This window comes from Mytilus californianus, unplaced genomic scaffold (assembly GCF_021869535.1).
Source record: "Mytilus californianus isolate M0D057914Y unplaced genomic scaffold, xbMytCali1.0.p SCAF_11, whole genome shotgun sequence".
NCBI classification, from domain to species: Eukaryota; Metazoa; Mollusca; class Bivalvia; order Mytilida; family Mytilidae; genus Mytilus; species Mytilus californianus.
Window position 1 is genome coordinate 68,444,239 of NW_026262593.1, and position 27,131 is coordinate 68,471,369.

The 27,131-nt window shown below is 32.9% G+C and overlaps 1 protein-coding gene across 9 annotated transcripts in view; it reads left to right on the forward strand.

Annotated features, from left to right (window-relative positions):
• LOC127720575 (NECAP-like protein CG9132) overlaps positions 1 to 18,026 on the forward strand; it is a 102,573-nt gene extending 84,547 nt beyond the window's left edge. For 2 of the 9 annotated variants that reach the window (XM_052227192.1, XM_052227190.1), the window contains one exon: positions 450 to 18,026. Coding sequence is in view for 1 of the 9 variants with exons in the window: in XM_052227190.1 (XP_052083150.1) it covers positions 450 to 495 (46 nt within the window). In the remaining 8 variants the exon portion in view is untranslated. The remainder of the gene's footprint in view (positions 1 to 449) is intronic. The other 7 variants (XR_007990872.1, XR_007990870.1, XR_007990871.1 and 4 more) reach the window with 7 other exon arrangements.
• Positions 18,027 to 27,131: the final 9,105 nt, after the last annotated feature.

A 27,131-nucleotide genomic window follows, 5' to 3' on the forward strand; every position in this document is an offset into this window, starting at 1 on the left:
ATTGGGATATGTGGCAGATACAGGCTCTTTTGGTGGTTATATTTGTTATTGTTGGCTCCTAAAATCAAAAGATTTAATCATTCAGAAGAGACTTTGGAATCCTGAAATAAACAAACACAGCATGTAACTGAAGAGGGAAAGATTGTTAAAACACAAATGATATATTAAATGAAAGACATGCCAAATGGAAAAAAAATTATTTAAAAGATTGCTGTCAATTGTCTTTCATTTTAAATTCAAATTGCTGTACTGTTTTTATTTTGGTAAAGATTTTAAGTTGTGGTGAATTCAATTTCAACACTCACTAAAACCTTATAATCCAGCAAGAGTTGATATTAAACTGAGTTTATCAAGCTGAGTTCATAAGAATTTTTATGATGGCTTTTACTTATAAGTTTTAAATCATTCTTTCTATACTTGTATATCTACTTTAATTTTTCTATTTTTAGTTCTAATTCAACTAATACTACAGATGAGAATTGGGTACAGTTTTGATGAATTGTGATATGGACTAGACCATCAACAGAATTGTCTCATAGTTAAGGCATTATAATTAGTGTAAAATCATCATTATTTTATCACAAATGGCTCTTATTGTCTTTCTTCTGATGAGGTGTGTTGTAGATTTTTTAAAACATGATAAAAAACATATTGCTTATTGTATTTTATGGACCACTTTAAATTTCATGGAATTCAAGAAAGTATGTTCCAAATTTGAACATTATATTTTAAATCTGTTCTGCCTACTGAATTTTAACAGAAAATTGATTTACATCAGTTGTATAAACTTTAATCTAAGGTTGTAAATGATGAATTAGCATGTTTAGCATGTTAAATACTTTATCAATGATTCAGCTTTGGTAACTATCAATTCACAGAATTTAATATGCATATTTATTATATTTGTGAATTACACATGTTACAACTAACAGTAACACAACTTTAATTTATACTAAATATACCTGTTCCTGTACTTATTGTTATAGATTATTACTGGTCAGGAAATATTAAGAATGAAAGTTTTTATTAATAATATATTCATCTTTCTGAATTTTTTGCAGAAAATAAATCGTCAAATCAATTAGGGCTCCACTGACTAGTTATAACTCCTGTCTGTCCATCGACACTTCTTTGTTGTGTGATAAGTTAAAGATTGCATCAATCAATATCCATAATTTGTATGTAAACTGTTAAAACCTCTAAAAGAAAGGCCCTTTTAATTTTTTTATACGACCGCAAAAAATTTGCATTCGTATATTGCTATCACGTCTTCGTTGTCGTAGGTTTCGTCTAAAGACATTTGGTTTCCGGACAAAAACTTTAGTTTAGTTGTATGGATCTCTATGAGTTTTAACCAAAAGGTTCATACCATAAAAGGAAGGTTGGGATTGTTTTTGGGGTGATGGTCCCAACCATTTAGGAATAAGGGGCCAAAAAGGGGCCAAAAACAAGCATTTTTCTAGTTTCAGGACCATTACTTGTGTATAAGTATTTTGTACCACAAGGTTCAATACACAATACCACAAGTAGAAGGTTGGGATTCATATTGGGGGTAATTGCCCAAACCGTTCAGGAATTAGGGGCCAAAATAAGCATTTTTCTAGTTGTCAGACAATAGCTTGTGTTTAAGTGTTTTTTTTCCCTCCAGATTTAAGAAATTAAAAAGAAAATTTCTTCAAATATTTTTTTTTGGAAAAAGGGGGGCAAAACAAAAATTTTTTTTTGGGGGGGGGTCAATTTTTTTTCCTCAAGATTTAAGAAATTATCAATTTTCCAAAAAAAGAATTGGGGGGGGGGTCTCAATTTATTTTGCTAATTCTTTGTATAAAGTCTGAAAACAGATTTACTAAGTATTGCGCAACAGCACAGTGTATTGCACAACAGCAAGAAATCTTCAATTGAATATAAATTCAATCATATAACCAATTTCAAGTTCTATGACTACATTTATTCTGTGTCAGAAAACTATAATGTGTCAAATATTTAATAACAATCCAAATTCAGACCTGTATCAAGCTTGAATAATGTGTCCATTTTTGCACCAACTGTTCAGAGTTGGACATCTGTGGTCGTATCCAGTTGCGCTTGGCGAAGCAGTTTATTTTATATGTGGACAAAAAATGTGGTTAAAAAACTTTGTTAAAAAAATCACACATTTTGAGAAACATGATTTTATTCCAGAATTTCAACAAAAAGCTATGTTTAAGGTCATAATATGCTACTGTGGATTCATATATTTTAGTGGGTATCAATTTTCGTGGATTGAGGAAAACTTGCATTTTCGTGGATATTTGATTTTGTGGTTTTGCCAATCTCTGCCTACAAAGCCTAAAGAAAATTTGTAATTCGTTGAACATTTGAATTCGTGGTTCACATGTACCCACGAAATCCACGAAAATTGGTATTCAACAAATAATTATAAATCCACAGTATTCAAAGTTGATACCCAATACATTGTATCCAAAAGGGGTGAAATTTGTCTTTAAAATTTTAGTTTCTTCCTGAGAGTTCACAAATTCTGAAAAACATCTTTTTGTGCTAGGATTTCAATGAAAATTGATTCATTAGAACTTGTTAATTCCAAATTGATTCACAATTTCAAAATTTGGTAAAAACTCAATTTTTGTTAAAAAAAACCAGACATATTTTGAGAGACATGTTTTTGCCAGCACTTTAAAGAAAATCTATATTTATTCCAGCTTGTTTACCTGTGACTCTTTGTCAGCCTTTGCTGACATATTAGTTTTCTAATGTATTTTATTTTTAATTTACATTGAGAAATTCAAATGCACAGAGATTTTTATTTTGTTACAAATTTTAGGATTTTAATGATTATTTGATATGTTATGATAAATGTCAACAAAAGATCATCAGTGACATTTGTATTCAATTTACCTTTCATATGATGGTATGATTTTATTAACCTGATTTTCGAAGGAAAAATCGATTTTTGATTTGGGGATGTACAGCGGGCTGTCTGTCGGGGGGTTGGCGGGCGGCTGCCAAACAGTGTCTGTTCAATAACATGAAAACGCTATGACCAAATTTTTTCAGATTTAGATATGTTGTTTCCTGTGACTAAATGAAGGCCAAGTTAAATTTTCACGATTTTAGCTTTTCTCCTTGTTCACCCTTTTTAATATACAAAAGTGGTACTTCTAATGTGATTGAGTTATTTCCCTTTGAACAGAAATTGTTAATTATATATATAAAGTTTGATTACACTAAGTGTTTTTAAGTAATTTTCACCTGTTATAGGCGAGTGACTTATTTCAAAAAGACGCTTAGTTAACGACTTTAATGCACCCACCTAACACACAGCTGTATTATATATCATTCGAAAGCTAATAATCTGTACTTTCTGTTTTGTCCGGTCGTAAAAAAATCGCACGGTGCATTTTCTGTTAAATCAAGGTCAAAGGTCATGAAAAAACATTCCAATTTTTGTCGAGCCTTCAACTTTTGTCGAAAAAGCGAGACATAGCGATCCTACATTCCGTTGGCGTCGTTGTCGTCGGCGGCGTCCACAAATATTCACTCTGTGGTTAAATTTTTTGAAATTTTAATAACTTTCTTAAACTAATCTTGATGTCTACCAAACTTGGACAGAAGCTTGTTTATGATCATAAGATAATATTCAAATGTAAATTTTGTAAAAAAAAAATTCCATTTTTTCCATATTTTACTTATAAATGGACTTAGTTTTTCTGCCAGGAAACATTACATTCACTCTGTGGTTAAAGTTTTTGAAATTTTAATAACTTTCTTAAACTATCCTGGATTTGTACCAAACTTGGACAGAAGCTTGTTTATGATTAAAAGCTAGTTTCTAGAAGGAAATTTTGTTAAATATTGTTCCATTTTTTCCGTATTTTACTTGTAAATGGACTTAGTTTTTCTTCCAGTTAACATTACATACAGTCTGCAGTTTAAGTTTTTATAACATTTATTAGATTCATAAACTATCCTGGATTTTTACCAAACTTGGACAGAAGCTACTTACAATCAAAAGATAGTATAGAGAGGAATATTTTTATTAATTTTTTTCCTAATTTTTGTTGAGCCTGTGATTAACAGCAAAAGTAGGCGAGACACTGGGTTCCGCGGAACCCTTACGAATTTTTGCGATTACTAAACAAAAAGCTATTTCCTAATTCTTGTACCATAAAATTTTTCAGAAGATCATATAAACTTTATATAACATAATACATTATTTCCAAATCAAACAAAAAATAAGAGGTTATATGCGCAATATTTCCCGAAAATTGAAATTCATCACAAATCTTAAAAAAATGAAAAAATTGTTCCAAAAGCAAAATATATCTTGGGGGATCGATATTTGTATGCTAAAAAAATAGATTAATAATATGTTTTAGGTCAAGGAATATTTGTTTTGTAATTTTAAGATGCAATTATTAATTATTGTTCATAGAACAGCCTTCTATTGAAGTGTTTGCAGTTGCCCAAAAATCTGCCATCTGCAAATAGCGATCATTTTGTTATTCTATGTTAAGATAGCACATCGCCAATTTTCAATATCAGGGAGGAGAATGATTTTCCATAATAAAAGAAGGGGTATTTAAAGTTCGAAAAGAATATATACGAGCTAATTGAGGTAAAAATATGTTTTTTACGAAGTCAAACTTATTTACTTTTTTTAATCCTGTTTAAATGCAAACATGACTTTGCGACTAAATCGTAGGCAACATTGAAATAAGTAACCTTGTTTAGAAACACTTGGTTGTCTAAAGCGGAATGTAAACGAACTACATATAATGCTTCTGCTTCTTATTTAGTTTAAAATCGTGTTAGACATATTAAATGTGTTTAGAAGTTTAATCTCTTTAATTATTTGAATAAAAGATGCTTCTATATATCTTTATTCTCACAAACCAAATTTCAAAGGTATAATGATAGGATTGAGTATTTTCAACATAAGCTTTTAAAATACAAATGCAGGTCAGTGTGTATGTAAAACACTATAAGCAGTTGTGAAATAAAAAAATGAAAAAGTTTAATACCTTCCTGACCTCATAAGATCATTCGCTGTTTTAGGCAGTGATCGTTTTCATGCTGTGCTGTGTTTTTTGGACTGTTGTTCGTCTCTTGGACTTTAATTTTATTTTGTTCATGGTTTTAATTAAGTTTATTTGATTCATGGTTTGAGATGTTGATTGACCCTTTGGTATTATTTCACTTTAAAGATATTATCTTTCAGTAATGAAAATCGGCAAAAAAATCGCCTCAAAGTAAAGTGAAGAAGATTAACGCAATAAGACAAATATCCGCGGTGATATATATATATATATAGAACCAAATAGTTATCATGATACATTTAACTACAATGATCTACAATTTTTAAAACTTTTACTACTTGAAGAGTGACGAATTATATCAAAGGGACATCAAACTCATAATTGAAAACCAACTGACAAAGCCGGGCAAAAAACGAACAAGACAAGTACAGATTGAGTAACACAAATCCCCCAAAAATATTTGGGGTGAACTCAGGGGCTCCAAAAGGGTGAGCAGATCATGTTCCACATGTGACACCCGTCTTGTGGCTCATGCAATTCCTACCTCGGTGCCAAGCCTTATTTTCGGTAGGTGACATTCAAGGCAGAAATGACGGTATTTTGGTTACGTCGATTGGAACTTATCAGTCGTCATCTGGCAAAACAGATATTTCATAATTGTCAACCAACTCGTAGTGGCGTCCATAAAATTTTCAAAGGGATGATTTCAACTTTGCATTTGAACTCTGGTTTAAAACCATGTTCAAACCACCATTTTTCTTCAAATGTCCTGTACCAAGTCAGGCATATGGCAGTTGGTATCGAATAATCTGTTTCTTTGTATGTTAATGTTTGTTTTTGTAGCAGTTCAGTGTTTCTGTTATTCCGTTGTGTTCCTCTTATAGTTGATGCGTTTTCCACGGTTTTTGGTTTGTGACCCGGATTTGTTTCAGTTACTAGTAAATCGATTGATTACTATTGAATAGCGGTATACTATAGTTGCCTTTATTTAATATCTTCATTGTGAGCAGTTACGCACTATCACGACAATCGTGAAAGTAAATGCAAGTTCTGGAATATTGTATCAACTTGGAGATATATACTCCACAAGAAGATGCCGCGAAATCACGTTACAATTGGGCAAGTGTTTAAATAAAGAGTTTTATTTAATTTTGCGGGCAGTACGTCGACTGAGCATTCAAAGACAAATTTAGGAAATGCAAAACCCTACATTTATACGTCATATCATAAATATTCCGACTTGTCATTGTTTCAGAGGAGTTGAGGCTCAATGAAATCGGTCTCCTCCTTTAATAGTATAGATATGCAGGTGTTGCTATAATGTTGCTACATAGAAATGAAAAGTTTATAATTGGTTAGTAAGGAGTGTTTTTATGGGTTGATTTATGCTCATCTCTTTTGTCGTAAAAATTATTCTCAACCAACCCTCATCGTCGATTTCAAGATAAGTGGTAGAGTAAACTATATTTGTTGAGTCTTTTTTTTTAATTTCAATGGAAAATACGAGTCAAACATTGTGACAAATTTGGCACTATACAGCGAGATGACATCATCTATATAGTGGAAAGTGAAGTTTCAAGAAAATGGTAGCTTCTTTTCAGTCGTCATCAGAAGCTCTTGCATGAAGTCATCATCGTATGAAAAATGAACTAGTCATTTAAGCTATTCAGAAAGTCTAGTTGTAACTAGAATCGTTGCGTATTAATGGATTTTTTTCTTCAAAATTATTCTTATGTGATGAATTACTGCATTTAAACAATGAACAACCAATTTAAGCAATCAAGATGTCAAGTTTTATAATGTGTTTACTGGTTTTTAAATTCTTTTAAATTTCAATTTTCATCAATTTATTTTTTATTTATTTATGTCTAAATTTTCAATTTATTTTTTATGGTTCACATTTAATAAATAAAAGGTCTTTTCACTACATCAATGTTTATAATGAAGCTGCAAATCAAACAATTAGAAAAGTCAAAAGATGTTTATTTCAGTCTGGTAGTTACAATGCAGATTGCAATCTCTTAGTTTCGCCTCCTTTATTTCAAGCAATAGTATGATTCGCACACATATTTTTTCACTTTAAATTTTTCAGATTCTTAAGAATTTGTTTATTAAATCTTATATTGACCACATACAATGTTTAAATAGGAAGAAATGCTTAAAAGCTGTTTTTTTGCAGATGGCGGTATTTTGGGCAACTGCATGAGTTGTTATGATTTGCTGTTTGATTAGAAGTAAGCATAATTTTAGGAAATTTATGGTGTCAAAAACTTCTTTGATAGTTATTACAAGGTTTTACTTAGTTTAAAGTGATAAGCAGTTGCATCAGAAAGAAAAATTTGGGTTTTCACACATTTTGTTAACATTTACTCAAATTTCAGGAAACATGTGCTTGTCTATCAAAAACACGTTTTAAATATTTTAAAATGCATTTGATTAATGACCGTTAATCTCTCTGCTAAAAGTTTAAATGGTTTGCATATGTGAATTTAGTATATAAAAGTCATATTATGCAATCAAGCTGAAATCTTAGAAAATATGCACTTATTCATCCTTGGCCTTTGATCTTGATTTGACGGAAATTGCACCGTTACGTTTTTTTTACGACCGGGCAAAACAGATAGTACAGATGTGTAGCTTTCAAATGATATATAATTTAGCCGTATGTTAGGTGGGTGCATTAAAAATTTAATTTTATGGTTAAAGTCACTCGCCTATTATCAGATTACAAAGCATATGGTAAATGTCTTATGACACAATTATAATTGGAGTGACAGATTCATTTGAAAATTTTCTGTTTCATAAGTGCTGATGATTATAAGCTATATAGGACTGTATAAATATAGTAAGAAATTTACTGTTCATTTTTAGACATTTTGAAGATAATTACAGATAAGTTTTATAGTTTTATAGATTTTTAAAAGACATTGTATTAATGATAAAAATTTTGATTTTTTTTTCTTTTCTTTGGTTAATTGTTTGAAGAATTTTGTGATAGGTTTGTTTGTTATTCTGTAAAAACTAATTTTCTAAATGCTATATGTATTTTTATCGTCGTCGTCGTCGTCCGAAGACACATTGGTTTTCGCACTCTAACTTTAGTTTTAGTGAATGGATCTCTATGAAATTTTACCATAAGGTTCAATACCACAAAAGGAAGGTTGGGATTGATTTTGGGGGTTATGGTACCAACAGTTAAGGAATTAGGGGCCAAAAATAAGTATTTTTGTAACTTCCAGACAAAACTTGTGTGTTAGTGTATGGATCTCTCTGACATGTACCACAAGGTACCATACCACAAAGGGAAGGCTGGGATTGATTTTGGGGGTAATTGCCTCAAAATTTTAGGAATTAGTGGCCAAAAAGGGGCAAAAAACAAGCATTTTCTAGTTTCATGACAATAACTTGTGTGTAAGTGTATGGATCTTTATGAAATTGTACTACAAGGTTCCATATCACAAAGGGAAAGCTGGGTTTGAGTTTGGGGGTAATTGTTCTAAACATTTAGGAATTAGGGGCCAAAAAACAAGCATTTTTCTAGTTTCCAGACAATAGCTTGTGTTCAAGTGTATGGATCTCTCTGAAATTGAACTGCAAGGTACCATACCACAAAGGGAAGGCTGGGATTGAGTTTGGGGGTGATGAATCATAAGGGGGTTCAAAAAATTTGGGGAGAGGGATTTTTTTTTCCATTTTTTCCTTTTTTTTTCTTTAAAATTTTCCATTTTAAATTGGTTATTTCTGATTTATATATAAAAGCAAATAATAATGATATGGTTGGAATAGGTAAATTAAAAATTTATAAGTTCTTAGACCACATTCATTCTGTGTCAGAAACCTATGCTGTGTCAAATATTTAATCACAATCCAAATTCAGTGTGTATCAAGCTTGAATGTTGTGTCCATACTTGCCCCAACTGTTCAGGGTTTGACCTCTGCGGTCATATCAAGCTGCGCCCATCGGAGCATTTTATTTTTTGATGAAATGAACTCCTTTAAAAACTAAGCTTATATTGTCTTTTAATAAACATATATTTAGATTTCTGATTTTGGGCCCAGTTTTTAAGTTGGTCCAAATCGGGGTCCAAAATTAAACAGTGTTTGATTTCAACATAAATTGAATATATATAGGGTTCTTTGAAATGCTGAATCCAAACCTGTATTTATTTTCATTATTAATTATATAATACCACATTGTGGTCCAAAGGGTCCTAAATTAAACTTTTGATTAATTTCATCAAAAATTGAATTCTTGGGGTTCTTTGATATGCTGATTCTAACAATGTTTTAGTGATTAAATCATATCTAATTTTAGAGAATTTAGTCATCACTGGTTGTTGTTATTATATTATTGATTATAATTTGAAAATGGATGTATATAACATAATATCTAATTTTAGAGAACTATTTATTCAGTTTGAGTTATTTCCCTTTGAACAGAAAATCATATGGATAAAATTAAACTGTGTTTCATTTCAACATAAATTAAATATATATAGGGTTCTTTCAAATGCTGAATCTAAACCTGTATTTAAATATTAGATTTTTGGGCCCAGTTTTCAAGTTGGTCCAAATCAGGGTCCAAAATTAAACTTTGTTTGATTCAACAAAATTTGAATTTATGGGGTTCTTTGAAATGCTGAATCTAACCATGTATTGAGAGATTTTGGATTGTGGGCTCCTTTATCAAATTGGTCCACATTGAGGTCCAAAGGTTCCTAAATTAAACTTTTGTTTGATTTCATCCAAAATTGAATTCTTGAGGTTCTTTGATATGCTGATTCTAACAATGTACTTAGATTTTGGATATTGGACCATAATAGGTAAATGTCCAAATTTAAATATTTCAGTTCTTTGACCACATTCATTTTGTGTCACAAACCTATGCTGTGTCAAATATTCAATCACAATCCAAATTCAGAGCTGTTTTAAGCTTAAATGTAGTGTCCATACTTGCTCAACTGTTCAGGGTTCCACCTCTGCAGGAAAATCAGGCTTGCTGTCACTCTGACAGCCTCTTGTTAAAGTCTGTCATAGTTGATTGAAAACTTCTATAGACTGACTGTCATTAAAACTTTTGCAATTTAAGTAAGTTTAAAAGAAAAAAATACATGAAATCTTTTTAAACATAATATATTAATATACAAGCTTTTTCCAAAACTAAATGAGAAAATATGAATGAAAGAAATGATAAACACTTTTTATGAAGATGTGTAAGGGGAGACAATATTTTATCACTCAGATGTGTTTTCATCTAGAGATAGTATTCCATAGGATTTTTATATGTATAATTAATAATAAAATTTAGGTTCAAAATTATGTTAAATGAAATCATTCCAATTTGAGAGATAAGTGTTTACTGTTGATATACTATATATTATTTTTGTTTTGTAAAAAGTGTTGTGACATCCTAAAAAACATGCAAATTTGTCCAAAAATATTATTCTCAACTCAAATAATATTTTTTTGAATGAACTATTCAACTATAAAACAAACCAAGTTAAGTGATGTAAATGAATTTCTTGGTTCTCAGATCCGCTCACATATTGATTATGGATGCAACATTTTTCTTATTGAGTAATGAAAAGTCATTTATACAGTGGTGCCTTTCAAACAGAAAAAAATTACCTGAGTTTGATTTCATAACTATGAGGTCTTCAATAGAGATTAAATCTGAGATTACTAGAACATAGTAATCTCAGGTTAAATTAAATGCTACAAAGATCTCAAGTTTGAAGCGAGCAAACAATCCTGATTCTGCAAAAATAGTATCTGGTTGATCTCAGTTATAATTAGATGTTCATCTCACTGTTGCTCTAAAGGAAAGAGTAAAACTTGTTAACTTCTGTCTGTCCTTCTGTCTGTTTCATGAAATTTTCGCAGCATTTTTCCTAGAAACTACAAATCTGAGATTCCTGAAATTTGGTTTCAATATAAAAATTAGGAGATGTGGAATGATTGCCAATGAGAAAACTATCCATCAAAGTTCAAATGAAGTGGATGTGAGCAACTATAGGCAACCATATGGCCTTCAACAATGAGAAAAACCCATACCCAACCTTCATGTGAGCATATACTGTGTGTTGTGTTTTAACAACGTGATCGTACATCTCTAGTTGACTTTCTGGTAACCAAATACTTATAGCAGGTTATCATTAGTGAGCAATAGCTCACAGCACATTTTGTTTAGGTAAAATTTACCTTAAAAAATATAACCCTGAATATAAAGTTGCAGTAATTGCAGAACCAGGATAGAAAGACCAACATTGTGGTATACTCCCCTCCCCATCCAGCTGTAACAAACTAAAGCAAAAAAAAGAAAACTTTACTCCATTACTTTCAAATACAATAGAAATGAAAAGATGCCTACATCTTTTTACAGATTATTTGGACTGAGAACTTAGCAATACTTTTGTTTGATCTAACAGTAGTTTAACCTTTTATTAAATGCATGGCATTTACACACCTTGTCAGAAGGTACCTTGAATGCATTATCAATAAAACTATTTTTTTTCTGATTAGAGAAAAGGTCAACATCAGTGTTTTTTTATGACAATGAATAAAATATTATCCAGGTGAGTTGTTAATCATGAGTTATCTCCCCTATTGATACTATTTATGAATTATCTCCCTTTGGTACTATTTATTGCATTTAGGTTAGATCTATTGATAATGTATTTTCAATTTAAACCATGAAAGTGATGTCGTAAAACTATTTACATTCTTCTTTATTTATGTCTTGCTTGCAACAAATAATACAAAGTAAGACATAGGTATCACTTTTTAGGCAATGGTTTTGGTAAGACAGTACAATTGTCAACACATTGTTAGGGTTGTCTGATAAAATCCATTTCAGAATAATGTCTAGAGAAGTATTTAAGATATACCATTGACATTGTAAGAATTTTACTTTAGGGGATGAGATGAGACGCTAATGCCTTAAGAAATATCAACTTTGTCAAAAGCAAGTACTCAAGTGCTCACAAACTTAACCTTGTACAAAAGAATTTGCTGGGAAACAGTAAATACACGTTAATTTAGCTTGCAGGAATAATGTTATGATAAAATGTATTACAAATCTTCCTCAGTAGACACATTTATATTACTGTAAATTCGGAAATTATGGCATGCATTTATTATTACGATTTTTGTCTCGCCTTGACGGAGTCAAAAAGCGAGACAGAGATATGCTGTTTCCGGCAACGACGGCGGCGTCAACAATGTATTAGTTTGTGATTAGGTCTAGTTCATGGTGAACCACTAGTGGTAGGTCAATGATATTTGGTATGCAGTTGTATTAGCATTGGCACATCTCATTACCATGGAGATATTTGGCCCCGCCCCCTCAGTCAAGGTCTATTGACTTTGAAACTTTTCATAGTTAACATGTATTAGTTTGTGATAAGGTCATCTTATGGGGAACCTCTAGTGGTAGGTCAATGATATTTGGTATGCAGTTGTATAAGCATGGGCATATCTCATTTCCATGGAGATTATTTGGCTCCGCCCCCTTAGTCATGGTCTATAGACTTTGAAAATTTTGCTAAGTTTACATGTATTAGTTTGTGATTAGGTCAGTTCAAGGGGAACCATTAGTGGTAGGCCAATGTTAATTGGTGTTCAGTTGTATAAGCATTAGCACATCTCATTTCCATGGAGAATATTTGGCCCCGCCCCCTCAGTCATGGTCTATTTACTTTGAAACTTTTGCTTAGTTTACATGTATTAGTTTGTGATTAGATCAGTTTAAGATGAACTGCTAATGTTAAGTCATTGATATTTGGTATGCAAATTTATTGGCATTTGCAAGTATGGTTTCCATGGAGATTATATAGCCCCACCCCTGATCATGGTTCATTGACTTTGAAACTTTTACATAGTTTACAAGTTAATGTTTGTGTTTAGGTTTGTTTAATGAGAACGACTTATAATAAGTCAATGGCATTTGGTATGCAGTTGTATTAGCATTGGCACATCTCATTTCCATGGAGATTGTTTAGCCATGTACATTCAGTCATGGTTCATCGACTTTGAATATTTGCATAACTTACATGTTAAAGTATTGCAATTTTAATTTCAACATTTGCATCATCAAAATTACAAAAAGGCGAGACATATCTCTGTGATAACAGTTTATTTAAGAATGGACAAAAATGCGAAATTAACTATTGCGATTTCATGAAAATCAGATATCAGAATGGATATTCTAATTTTTGCGATACATGTCCAGTTGCATTATTCGCATTAATAAAACCCTTGCAATAATTCTGAATTTAAACTAGATGATAAAAGAAGGTGTCATTAAAGGCTCCTATTTCTGTCTCAAGTTTTAGACAGGGTTCACCTGACCTTGACCTCATTTCATTACTGATTGGCCAAGCTTCACAATAAGGTGAATTACTGTAAGTATAAGTTCCATTATATATGTCTTAGGGATCATGTGGGGGTTATGTTTCTGTTTGACAAGAATCACATGATTCCTTGTTTCAATAATCAAGGTTAAGTTTTCATGCTAATGATCAATATATCAGTTACTTCGAGTGGAAGGTGAACTGAAGTTTCGTCTGTAGAATCTGACCGTAATTTTATTTTCGTGGTTCATCAGCGAACATTCAGTTTTCTTTATACGTATAGTAAGACTTATTTCAAAGTAGCTCAAGATATTATTAAGTTACAAGCAATTATGCAGGCAAGACGTTTCAGATTGTTAAATCTGTTGGAGTTTCTTAGACCCTATTCAGGTTGGGTTTGTTCTGTACATATATTTATTTATATAAAAAATGTACTAAAAAACATATAAGTATAAATGTGCAATATTATATGTGAGATTAGCTGTGTATATTTCTTTCATGTAAAAAGAAGAAAATTTGCTGGAACAAATGACAGCTTGATTGAATTGTACAAAATGTAATTTTTGGCAAACTAAGAAATATACATTTTCATGGTAAATTTGAATTTCATTACTTCCACTGATTAATTGCTATATTTATGCCCCCGCCGTAGCAGAGAGGGCATTAAGTTTTACCCTTGTCCGTCTGTACGTACGCCCGTACATCTGTTCGTCCGTACGTCCCAAAGTTGGTTTCCGTTCTCTAACTTTAGTTTGCATCAACCAAATGTTATGAAACTTATACAAAATGCTTATTACCACAAAACACAGATCAAGTTTGAATTTTGGTGGTGTCACTTTAACCGTTCTAGAGTTATGCCCCTTTACAACTGGAAAAATTGCTGAATTTTTCGTTTCCGTTCTCTAACTTTAGTTTGCCTCGACCAACTGTTATGAAACTTATACACAATGCTTATTACCACAGATCAAGTTTGAATTTTGGTGGTGTCACTTTAACTATTCTAGAGTTATGCCCCTTTACAAATGGAAAAATTGCTGAATTTTTGGTTTCCGTTCTCTAACTTAAGTTTGCCTCAACCAAATGTTATGAAACTTATACACAATGCTTATTACCACAAAACACAGATCAATTTTGAATTTTGGGTAGCGTCACTTTTAATGTTCTTCAGTTTTGTCCCTTTATAACTTTATATGATGTGCAAGCGGGGCATCATCTGTGTCCCATGGACACATTCCCCATTTATTTTTATAAACCTTAGGAAGATTGGATTACATTTTTGCATAGAAATCTTCGTTAGATATGTGACTTAATTACTCAAAGGGTTTATTTAGATGTTTTACAAATTCCTCTTTGGAACAGAACAGATTTGCTATAGCCCTTTGCAGAAGTCAATCTGAAAAAAACCTGTAATTTGACTTGTAATATGATCTGAGTTATCTATTTTCCTAGTAGTATTTGTATGCTGCAATGAAGACCAATGGCAAGAAGCAGATATTATTTTAAACTTCAATATATACATATATTAATACTATTCCTTATAATTGTTTGATAGGAAGTAGATTGAAAGTAAAAAGATCAAGTTTATAAGAACCTGTTTTCATGAAAGTCTTGTGGAAAGTCCACCTCTCACCATTGCACTTCATTGCAGGGAAGCTGTAATGCTTTCAAGGAAGGAGATATCTCATATGTATATCATAAACTAATTTTAGTCAAATTCAGGCTTTCAGAAATGATATATTTTGGATAGAGCTGAGTGATTACTTAAAAGTATAACCTTTTCATGTTGTTAAAAGTCCAGTATTATTACTTATTGTAATAGGTGTAAATATATATATATATATATATATTAAAGTAAAAGGCTCTGCTCAAAATGTATAAATGCTGAACTATTTGTTGTGGCATTAGTCTAGTGTTGTTATCTTAATTCAATGCTTGCTAAAACTGGATTTATTTTTTGGTTAAAGGTTTCAATTACCAATTTGGCAACTTGGAACATAAGGAAATTTAAAATTTAACCTCCTACGAAAACAAATATTGGAACTTTTTTTTCTATCCCACATATTACTTAAATATATTTGTTTTCAATAGAGAAGATTAACTGTTACGGGACAGCAATTTTTTGTATTGTTTGCAAAAGGTATTATTCAGGATTATTTTTAGTTCTTCTATTGCATTTAGATAAGTAACATGTTTATATGAAGGAAAACACTTTGAAAAGAACAGTGTATAGACTGATAATTTTAAGAAAATACAGTTTAAGTGCAGAAAGAAGGACATTTTAAACTGCTATAATCACTCTCCAAAACAAAGACCATTTCTGAATAAGACATACCTGCATACTAATCCATACTTCACCACTTTTGACACTTTTATGAAAGCAATTATGTACAACTTTGTGATAATGGTAATTAATGTGCCTCACCTTTTTGGTATCATTATTTAGATGTCAGTTTGGTTCTCCTTTTCATCTGGGTGACTGCTATCCATGATCCCAAAGTTTGCCTACCCATATACCCAAGGTTTCCCTACCCATGATCCCAAAGTTTGCCTACCCACATATACCAAAGGTTTTCCTACCCATGATCCCAAGGTTGGCCTACCCATATACCAAAGGTTTCCCTACCCATGATCCTAAAGTTTGCCTACCCATATACCCAAGGTTTCCCTACCCATGATCCCAAAGGTTTCCCTACCTATGATCCCAAAGTTTGCCTACCCATATACCCAAGGTTTCCCTACCCATGATCCCAAAGGTTTCCCTACCCATGATCCCAAAGGTTTCCCTACCCATGATCCCAAAGTTTGCCTACCCATATACCCAAGTTTTCCCTACCCATGATCCCACTGAAGTCACTATTTTGTCTAACCATGATCCAAATTTTGCCTTTCCATGATTCCAAGGTCTGCCTACCAGTGAACACAAGGTTTGTCTACCCTTGACCTCAAGGTTGTTCTCCTCATTATCCAAACGTTTGCCTACCCGTTATCCCAAGGTTTGTCTACCCATGAACCAAATGTTTGTCTACCCATGATCCCAAGGTTTGCCGACCCATGAACTCAATATTAGCTTACACATGATACCAAGGTCAGTCGACCCATGAACCCAATGTAAGTTTACACATGATCCCAAGGTCTGTCGACTCAAGAACCCAATGTTAGTCTACACATGATCTAGACATTAAAATTACATTAGTCTAGACAAGATTTGTCTACTCATCATCTCAAGGTTAGCCTTCACAGGATACAAATGTTTGCCTACCCAAAATCTAAAGGTTGCCTTTCAGCAGCTATGTTTTATGTAAGGATTTTGAAACAATCATTTGAATATGCATTTCAAATGAATTATGCTGAACGTCTTGTTAAGTTAAGTTTGGGAAGACTTATTGGTTTTGCTCAGTTCTTATTATTATTATTATTCTTCTTCTTCTTCTTCTTCTTCTTCTTCCTCTTCCGCCACTTTTAAATTTGAACTTGTCCGCACCCGTTCTCCAAAACCGCTTGTCAGATTAACTTTGGGTTTCACAATATGTTAGACTAACATGTCTAGTAGTGCAATCAGGGTTTTGTTTGTGTAATGGGGTTTATAAAGGGGTACTTTGAGGGGCAATAAGAAAGGAGGGTTTTACTATAGAACCCTGTGGGATTTTATTTTTTTAAATTTTCAAATGATTATAAATTGAAAACCGTTTGTGATAGACACAATCTTTTTAATTGAAAATGTTCTAAATGATAAAGCACATTAAATGAAATACAGGGTAAGTCCCCAGGGGTCACCCCCACCCCCAGCCATTTAAGAAAGTTCTAATAACTTGTAAGTGGTCAAGATCCCCACCCCTAAACCATATATATTCTGGTTTGTCATGCCAAGATGGTTTGAATGATATACAGGGTTAGTCCCCAGGGGTCATCCCGACCCCCTGTCATTTGAGAAAATTCTAATATCTTGTAAATGGTCGTGATCCCCACCCCTAAACCATATATATTCCTGTTCGTCATGTCTCGAACATTTGAATGAAGTTTAGGGTCAGTCCCCAGGGGTTCCCCCCCCCCCACCCTTAATGTTCTAGTATCTTGTAAATGGTCGAGATCCCCACCCCTAAACCATATATATTCTGGTTTGTCATGCCAAGATGATTTGAATGATATACAGGGTTAGTCCCCAGGCATCACTAATGCATATAACTTTACTGGACCAAACCAATTTTCACTGGAATTTGTCCAATGTCAGGCAACCCTGGGAATTACGAATTATGGGAGCTTCGTTTAGGAGACTTCGTAACAGCATCCTGTTACAATCATTTCTTGTTAGAAGTGATACCATGTAACAAACAGCTATGGGGATAACAGATAGTGATTTTCGATGAAGTTCGGTGTGTTTTCAGTGCAGACGTACGTAGTGATTTTAAGTAATGGTGGAAAGGTGTGTGGGTATAGTAAAGCCAAAAAGATGTCCAGTCTAGATGTTTCAGAAAGGAGTCTTTTTCTTTTGTTTTGGAAATTTTAATTTTTAAGTTAATATTTACTTCTTTTATTAATGTAAACATTAATGTCAAAAGTAAGTTATTGTCATTCTAGATAATTTGTTTCGCATCTAGATCTTCATAGATGTGTATATAGAATAAATAGTATGCAAATGGTTCATCTTCTTTATTTGTTGTAGAATAGAAAATAACAAACTTTAATTGAGTTTGAAATATGGAAAGTCCCAAAAAGAATGATAAAAATAAAAAAGCATTGGAATACCAGCTAATGGAAGAGATGGAAAAAGACTCATATTACTGACTCAGTACATGTGTTTTCCTTAGGGAAGTAATGAGCCTCCTCATGGGGTTTTTATACGACCGCAAAAATTAAAAAATTTTTGGTCGTATATTGGTATGACGTTGGCGTCATCTTCGTCGTCGTCCGAAGACACATTTGTTTTCCCACTCTAACTTTAGTTTAAGTGAATGGATCTCCATGAAATTTAACCATAAGGTTCAATACCACAAAAGGAAGGTTGGGATTGATTTTGGGGGTTATGGTACCAACAGTTAAGGAATTAGGGGCCAAAAATAAGCATTTTTGTCGAGCCTGCGACTTTTGTCAACAAAGCTCAACATAGGGATAGTGATCCGGCGGCGTTAGCTAGCTTCATAAAAGCTTTATATTTTAAAAGGTGGAAGACCTGGATGCTTCATACTTTGTATATAGATGCCTCATGTTACGAAGTTTCCGTCAGTCACATGTCCAATGTCCTTGACCTCATTTTCATGGTTCAGTGACTACTTGAAAAAAAAGTTCAGAATTTTTGGAATGTTAAATTCTCTCTTATTATAAGTAATAGGATAACTATATTTGGTATGTGCGTACCTTGCAAGATCCTCATGCCCGTCAGACAGTTTTCACTTGACCTCGACCTCATTTCATGGATCAGTGAACAAGGTTAAGTTTTCGTGGTCAAGTCCATATCTGAGATACTATAAGCAATAAGTCTACTATATTTGGTGTATGTAATGATAGTAAGGTGTACATGTCCAACTGGCAGGTGTCATCTGACCTTGACCTCATTTTCATGGTTCAGTGGTCATAGTATAGTTTTTGTGTTTTGGTCTGTTTTTCTAATACTGTATGCAATAGGTCAACTGTATTTGGTGTATGGAAATATTTTACGATGTTCATGTCAGTCTGGCAAGTTTTATTTGACCTTGACCTCATTTTCATGGTTCATTGCTCAATGTTAAGTTTTTGTGTTTTGGTCTGTTTTCCTAATACTGTATGCAGTAGGTCAACTATATTTGGTGTATGGAAATATTTTATGATGTACATGTTAGTCTGGCAAGTTTAATTTGACCTTGACCTCATTTTCATGGTTCATTGCTCAATGTTAAGTTTTTGTGTTTTGGTCTGTTTTCCTAATACTGTATGCAGTAGGTCAACTATATTTGGTGTATGGAAATATTTTATGATGTACATGTCAGTCTGGCATGTTTTATTTGACCTTGACCTCATTTTCTAGGTTCATTGCTCAATGTTATTTTTTTGTGTTTTGGTCTGTTTTTCTTATACTGTAAGCAATAGGTCTACTATATTTGGTGTATGTAATGATAGTAAGGTGTACATGTCCAACTGGCAGGTGTCATCTGACCTTGACCTCATTTTCATGGTTCAGTGGTCATAGTTTAGTTTTTGTGTTTTGGTCTGTTTTTCTAATACTGTATGCAATAGGTCAACTGTATTTGGTGTATGGAAATATTTTACGATGTTCATGTCAGTCTGGCAAGTTTTATTTGACCTTGACCTCATTTTCATGGTTCATTGATCAATGTTAAGTTTTTGTGTTTTTGGTCTGTTTTCCTAATACTGTATGCAGTAGGTCAACTATATTTGGTGTATGGAAATATTTTATGATGTACATGTCAGTCTGGCATGTTTTATTTGACCTTTACCTCATTTTCAAGGTTCATGCTAAATGTTATTTTTTTGTGTTTTGGTCTGTTTTCTGAATACTATAAGCAATAGGTCTACAATATTTGGTGTATATAATGATAGTAAGGTGTACATGTCCAACTGGCAGGTGTCATCTGACCTTGACCTCATTTTCATGGTTCAGTGGTCATAGTTTAGTTTTTGTGTTTTGGTCTGTTTTTCTTATACTGTATGCAATAGGTCAACTGTATTTGGTGTATGGAAATATTTTACGATGTTCATGTCAGTCTGGCAAGTTTTATTTGACCTTGACCTCATTTTCATGGTTCATTGCTCAATGTTAAGTTTTTGTGTTTTGGTCTGTTTTCCTAATACTGTATGCAGTAGGTCAACTATATTTGGTGTATGGAAATATTTTATGATGTACATGTTAGTCTGGCAAGTTTTATTTGACCTTGACCTCATTTTCATGGTTCATTGCTCAATGTTAAGTTTTTGTGTTTTGGTCTGTTTTCCTAATACTGTATGCAGTAGGTCAACTATATTTGGTGTATGGAAATATTTTATGATGTACATGTCAGTCTGGCATGTTTTATTTGACCTTGACCTCATTTTCAAGGTTCATTGCTCAATGTTATTTTTTTGTGTTTTGGTCTGTTTTTCTTATACTGTAAGCAATAGGTCTACTATATTTGGTGTATGTAATGATAGTAAGGTGTACATGTCCAACTGGCAGGTGTCATCTGACCTTGACCTCATTTTCATGGTTCAGTGGTCATAGTTTAGTTTTTGTATTTTGGTCTGTTTTTCTAATACTGTATGCAATAGGTCAACTGTATTTGGTGTATGGAAATATTTTACGATGTTCATGTCAGTCTGGCAAGTTTTATTTGACCTTGACCTCATTTTCATGGTTCTTTGCTCAATGTTCAGTTTTCCTGGTTAACTTTTTTTCTTAGATACCTTAAGCAATAGGTCAACTATATTTGGAATGATTTTAATGTGTACATGTCTGTCTGGCAGGGTTCAAATGACCTTGACTTCATTTTCATGGTTCATTGGTCAATATAAAATTTCCATGGTTTGGTCTGTTTCTTTTATACTATAAGCAATAGGTCATCTATATTCTGTGTATGGAGTGATTGTATTAAAGGTGTACATATATTTCCGACTTGGTTTATCTGACCTTGACCTCATTTTCTTGGATCATAAATGTTAATGTGATACTTTATATGTAGGACTATCAACATAAAATCAATGGTCAGTATAGTAGGCGAGACATTTCAGCGTGTGCACTCTTGTTGTAACTTCCAGACATAACTTGTGTGTTAGTGTATGGATCTCTCTGACATTGTACCACAAGGTTCCATATCGCAAAGGAAATTCTGGGATTGATTTTGGGGGTAACTGCCTTAAAATTTTAGGAATTAGGGGCCAAAAAAGGGGCAAAAAACAAGCATTTTTCTAGTTTCATGATAATAACTTGTGTGTAAGTGTATGGATCTTTCTGAAATTGAACTTTAAGGTTCCATATCACAAAGGGAAAGCTGGAATTGAGTTTGGGGGTAATTGCCCAAAACGTTTAGGAATAAGGGGCCAAAAAGGGGCCAAAAATAGCATTTTTCTAGTTTCCAGACAATAACTTGTGTTCAAGTGTATGGATCTCTCTGAAATTGTACTGCAAGGTACCATACCACAAAGGGAAGGCTGGGATTGATTTGGGGGTAATTGCCTCAAAATTTTAGGAATTAGGGGCCAAAAAGGGGCAAAAAACAAGCATTTTTCTAGTTTCAGGACAATAACTTGTGTTCAAGTGTATGGATCTTTATGAAATTGTACTACAAGGTTCCATATCACAAAAGGAAAGCTGGGTTTGAGTTTGGGGGTAATTGCCTTAAACGTTTGGGAATTTTGGGCCAAAAAGGGGCCTAAAAACAGGCATTTTTCTAGTTTCCAGACAATAACTTGTGTTCAAGTGTATGGATCTCTCTGAAATTGTACTGCAAGGTACCATACCACAAAGAGAAGGCTGGGATTGAGTTTGGGGGTGATGAATCATAAGGGGGTTCAAAAAATTTAGGGGAGTGATTTTGTTTTCTTTAAAATTTTCCATTTTAAATTGGTTATTTCTGATTTATATATAAAAGCAAATAATAATGATATGGTTTGAATAGGTAAATTAAAATTTTTTAAGTTCTTAGACCACATTCATTCTGTGTCAGAAACCTATGCTGTGTCAAATATTTAATCACAATCCAAATTCAGTGCTGTATCAAGCTTGAATGTTGTGTCCATACTTGCCCCAACTGTTCAGGGTTCGACCTCTGCGGTCGTATCAAGCTGCGCCCAGCAGAGCATTTTATTGATTATGTGATTTCATGGCCGATTTTATAGTAATTATTTGATTACCAGACCAAATATTTCATAAAATTGAGAATGGAAATGGGGAATGTGTCAAAGAGACAACAACCCGACCATAGAACAGACAACAGCAGAAGGTCACCAACAGGTCTTCAATGCAGCGAGAAATTCCCGCACCCGGAGGCGTCCTTCAGCTGGCCCCTAAACAAATATATATACTAGTTCAGTGATAATGAACGCCATACTAAACTCCAAATTGTACACAAGAAACTAAAATTAAAAATAAAACAAGACTGACAAAGGCTAGAGGCTCCTGACTTGGGACAGGCGCAAAAATGCGGCGGGGTTAAACATGTTTATGAGATCTCAACCCTCCCCCTATACCTCTAGCCAATGTAGAAAAGTAAACGCATAACAATGCGCACATTAAAATTCAGTTCAAGAGAAGTCCGAGTCTGATGTCAGAAGATGTAACCAAAGAAGATAAACAAAATGACAATAATACATAAATAACAACAGACTACTAGCAGTTAACTGACATGCCAGCTCCAGACTTCAATTAAACTGATTGAAAGATTATGTCTTCATCATATGAATATCAGGCACAATCCTTCCCGTTAGGGGTTTAGTATCATACCATCATAACATATATGAGAAGAACATAACCCGTGTCATGCCAACAACTGGTTTTTAAATAAATGTGTTTAGTGCCGATGCAAAGACCCTATTAGTGAATCAATATTAACGCCAAAATATGCAATCTTTAATGACCTGATAACAGTATCGTAACTACATCCCTTCTTAATAAGTCTATTTAAAGGTTTTGTTAGCTTCAGAGGTGAATACTGACATTTTTGTGCTTTATAAAGAATATTTCCATAAAAAATTGGATGTGAAATACCTGAACGTATAAGAAGTCTGCATGTTGAGCTATATTTACGAATGATGTCCTTATACCGATGATAAAATTTAGTAAATGTTTTGACTCAGTTTGTGATATCGAAAACCCTGGTGTAATAATTTTTCAGTAATACATAAATTTCTCTCGTTAAAATCTAAAACATTATTACATACACGAGCGAATCGTACAAGTTGAGATATATAAACACCGTAAGATGGTGACAAGGGAACGTCACCATCTAAAAATGGATAATTAACGATAGGAAATGAAAAATCATCTCTTTTATCATATATTTTAGTATTAAGCTTTCCGTTAATGATATAGATATCAAGATCGAGGAAAGGGCAGTGGTCATTGTTAGTATTAGCTTTATTTAAAGTAAGTTCAACAGGATAAATTTCTTTAGTATACATACTGAAGTCGTCATTATTGAGAGCCAAAATATCATCCAAATATCTAAAAGTATTATTAAATTTGTGTATCAGATGTTGTTTCGATGGGTCTTTGCTGATTTTTGTCATAAATTGTAACTCATAGCAATACAAAAAAAGGTCCACAATAAGTGGTGCACAGTTAGTCCCCATTGGAATTCCGATAACCTGACGATATACGGAATCTCCAAAGCGAACAAAAATGTTATCTAGTAAAAATTCAAGGGCATATATAGTATCAAAGCATGTCCAATTGACATAGTTTTTTTGTTTATTGCTACTAAAAAATGACCTAAAAGAGTTTGAACATATATATTCACATTCTGACTTTTTAAATGCCCATTTAATTAGGTGTGTGAATTTTTTCTTAATGAGAATGTGAGGCAATGTGGTATATAGGGTAGAAAAATCAAAACTTTGAACAGATTCAAAATCACCAATATATGCATGCAATTTATCAAGTACTTCCAACGAGTTCTTGACACTCCAAAAGTAATTAATTCCACTATTTTCGAAGGCCTTATTTGAACAATTTATTATCAGGTTTTTGATTGTACCAAGTGTACTGGTAAGAAGAATAGACAATTTAGTAGTGGAAAAATGGCTTGAAGACGAAATGAATCTATATTTGTAAGGTGCTTTGTGTAGCTTCGGAAGCCAATACATAGTTGGGACTTTCATTGTATTTGGTTCTGCTTGGAAAGCGGTAGCTAAAAGTTTATGTTTGTTACAGATGTCGTTTTCTGAAAATGGAGTCAGTTGGAATGTTGGTGAATTGGTGATTTCTTTTTTCAGAACCTCAATGTAAAATTTACGTCAAACAATAATAATATTATTAGCAGCTTTATCGGCCGGGACAAAAACAAATTCCTTGGCTAGTTCTTTTAGTTTATGTTTGATACGAGAAATAGGTTTATTGTGGTTATTGTTAAAAGTAAAATGTTCTTTAAAATGTTGAATACGTATATCAACTATGTTCATTACTGATTTAAAAAAAGAGTCCAAAGATTTTTTGTCAGCTTTTTCCCGTTTTATCCATTTCAAACAGTAAGTATGGAGTGAGTCGTGGATGATATTACGACACTCATTCCAATTAATAATTGACGGGGGACGATATTTAGGTCCTTTACTGAGGAATGATTTTAACTCTCGGTCTTGAACGATGTTAAGATCTCCTGTTATAACATGGGGAAATGGGTCCATAAATGTATTCGGAATTACTGCAATTACATGAAGTAGGTGTATTTTCACTGATATTAACATCTTTACACAATTGGCTATAATTAAACACAAATTTCCGGGTAGATTTCTTGTAAATATAACAAATAAGAGGGAGCTCAGTATTATCAAAATATCCCGGAATTTGTTCTTTAACAGAATGGTCGTTAAAAATACCGGCAATATTTACAAAATCAAAACCTTTATTGACATACTTTATTTTAATAAACTGTTTTTTATGATCTTCAGGGCGATCAATTTTGGGAAACAGTTTAGAATAACAATATGCCATTATAATTTGAACGATTTCATACTTAGGACTGCTATATGAAATTGTGTTGCAATCCTCTAAAATTTTATTTAACTTATTAACCGGTAATGAACAGAGCTTTGTTAACAGATAATGTCTGCCGTTGTTTTTTTAAATAGAAATTAGGTCCGAAATATTGGTATGATTGGTCCGAAATTTTCTTTGATTGCGATTTTTTCTACGACCATGAGAACGGTTTTTACGAACAGTTTTAGAAACTATATCCAAAATGTTAACAGAATCGGTTCTTGATATATTACCAATTCCCATGATATTATCATTAAGACCGAGAGGGTAGACTGTTTGTAATTTTTTAATCCAATTTAATTCAATTATTTTCCGCGATCGTACAAACTTTGAATGAGATTCACCAGGCTGCTTATTTACTACCTCTAAAGGTTGAACTGCTAAATATTTAATAGGATGATTGTGCTTTTTAAGGTGTTGATAAATGATACTTTTGAATTTATTGGGTCTTTTAAAACGATACAGATGTTCTTGAGTGCGTTTAGATAAATATCGTCCAGTTTCACCTACGTACTGAATACCGCATCCCGGTTTGTTTCATGTGAGTAAATAAATTATACTGTTTGTTTTTCAAGTTATATCAGTTTCAAAATTTAAAGAAAATGTGCGACCATTAAACGTGGACCTTACCGTATTGTTGGTGGAAAGACGGGGACATGTAAGTCATTTTTTGGCATGACACTTATCGATAGAAGGGTAACCACGATTTTTATTGTTAAAAATGTTAGCGATGGTAGTATTTTTAGATAATCGATTTTGAAGATTTTTTCATGTTTATTTGATAATCTAGGACTGTATTTTTTTATTATCTTGTTTAAGAAAATAGTTAATGATTATGTGATTATATTGGCAAAAAATTGTGATAACTTAGACAACCCCATAAGGGGCCTCAGTAGTGTGTGAAAAAAATGAAATGTCTTGAAATTCTAACTTTATTTTCCAAAGGCATACTGGATATTTTACCAATGCAATGGCTTAATAGCCAGCCAATGTCGTAAAAAACACTCACTAGACTAGTAAACTGGATTTTTTTTTATGTGATGAACCATTCTAATTATCTATCGATATAGGTATATACCATAGTCTTGGCATATTTCTACACTTGCCTGTAATGTTATTTTCCTTTCCCTTCAATACTTTAAATAGTGCAGGAATACAGACCAGTTGTTCTGACATAAATGAGGTCTCAACGTTATTGGATATTTTTGCTTTGAGGAAACGTCAAGAAACATATGTATTAATCGGTCAATGTACTATATAGCACCCATGAAGCATTAGATTCTGAAACGGGCGAGTTACTTGGATTAGGACAACATCACAATGTGGTAAGCTTGGAGAAAATCAATAAATTTTATCCATAGGTATATGCACACAGATCCGATTATCCAGGTTAAAGTGGTCCAAATTGTAGATATCATTATAGATTGGTACAAGTACAAAAACTCCCATCACCACTATATTGTTCTCTTTATGTGTCAGACCACGAATGCATTCACTCCAATTAAGAACAAATGTAAAAGTAGCCGTTCCCTGACAATTGAATATGCTTTTGATGTCATTATTTACTTAATCTAATCATCAAGTTTGCAGTAATGAAACTTTTGGTGAGTGAGAATTATATTTAGACCATTTTGAGTCAAAATTTACTTGTTAGTCATTTTGCATAAAAAATTTAGGTACCGTAATGCGCCATAGAATGAATACTTATTAAGATTTTCAGAAAACCAGGACTTATTTTTAGTAGTAGTTGTCCCCCGCTTAATGCGTTGCGGGGGACATGCAAATACCGGGCGTCCGTCTGTCCGGTCTTGTTAGCGCTCTCACGTGTACAATTATTGTCAGATTTTTATGAAACTTGTATCATAGGTTTATATCAGCAATGTCTTAGACGAGTTCAAAGATTAGTGCCGATCAATTATTTAAAAAAAAGTTATGCCCCTTGGAAATACAAATAATACATGTATTGAGAATTGCATTGTTAGCGCTCTCATATGTACAATTCTTGCCAGAATTTTATGAAACTTAAATAGGTTAATAATAGCAATGTCTTGAGTCAGTGCCCATCAGTAATGTTTAAAAGAGTTGTGC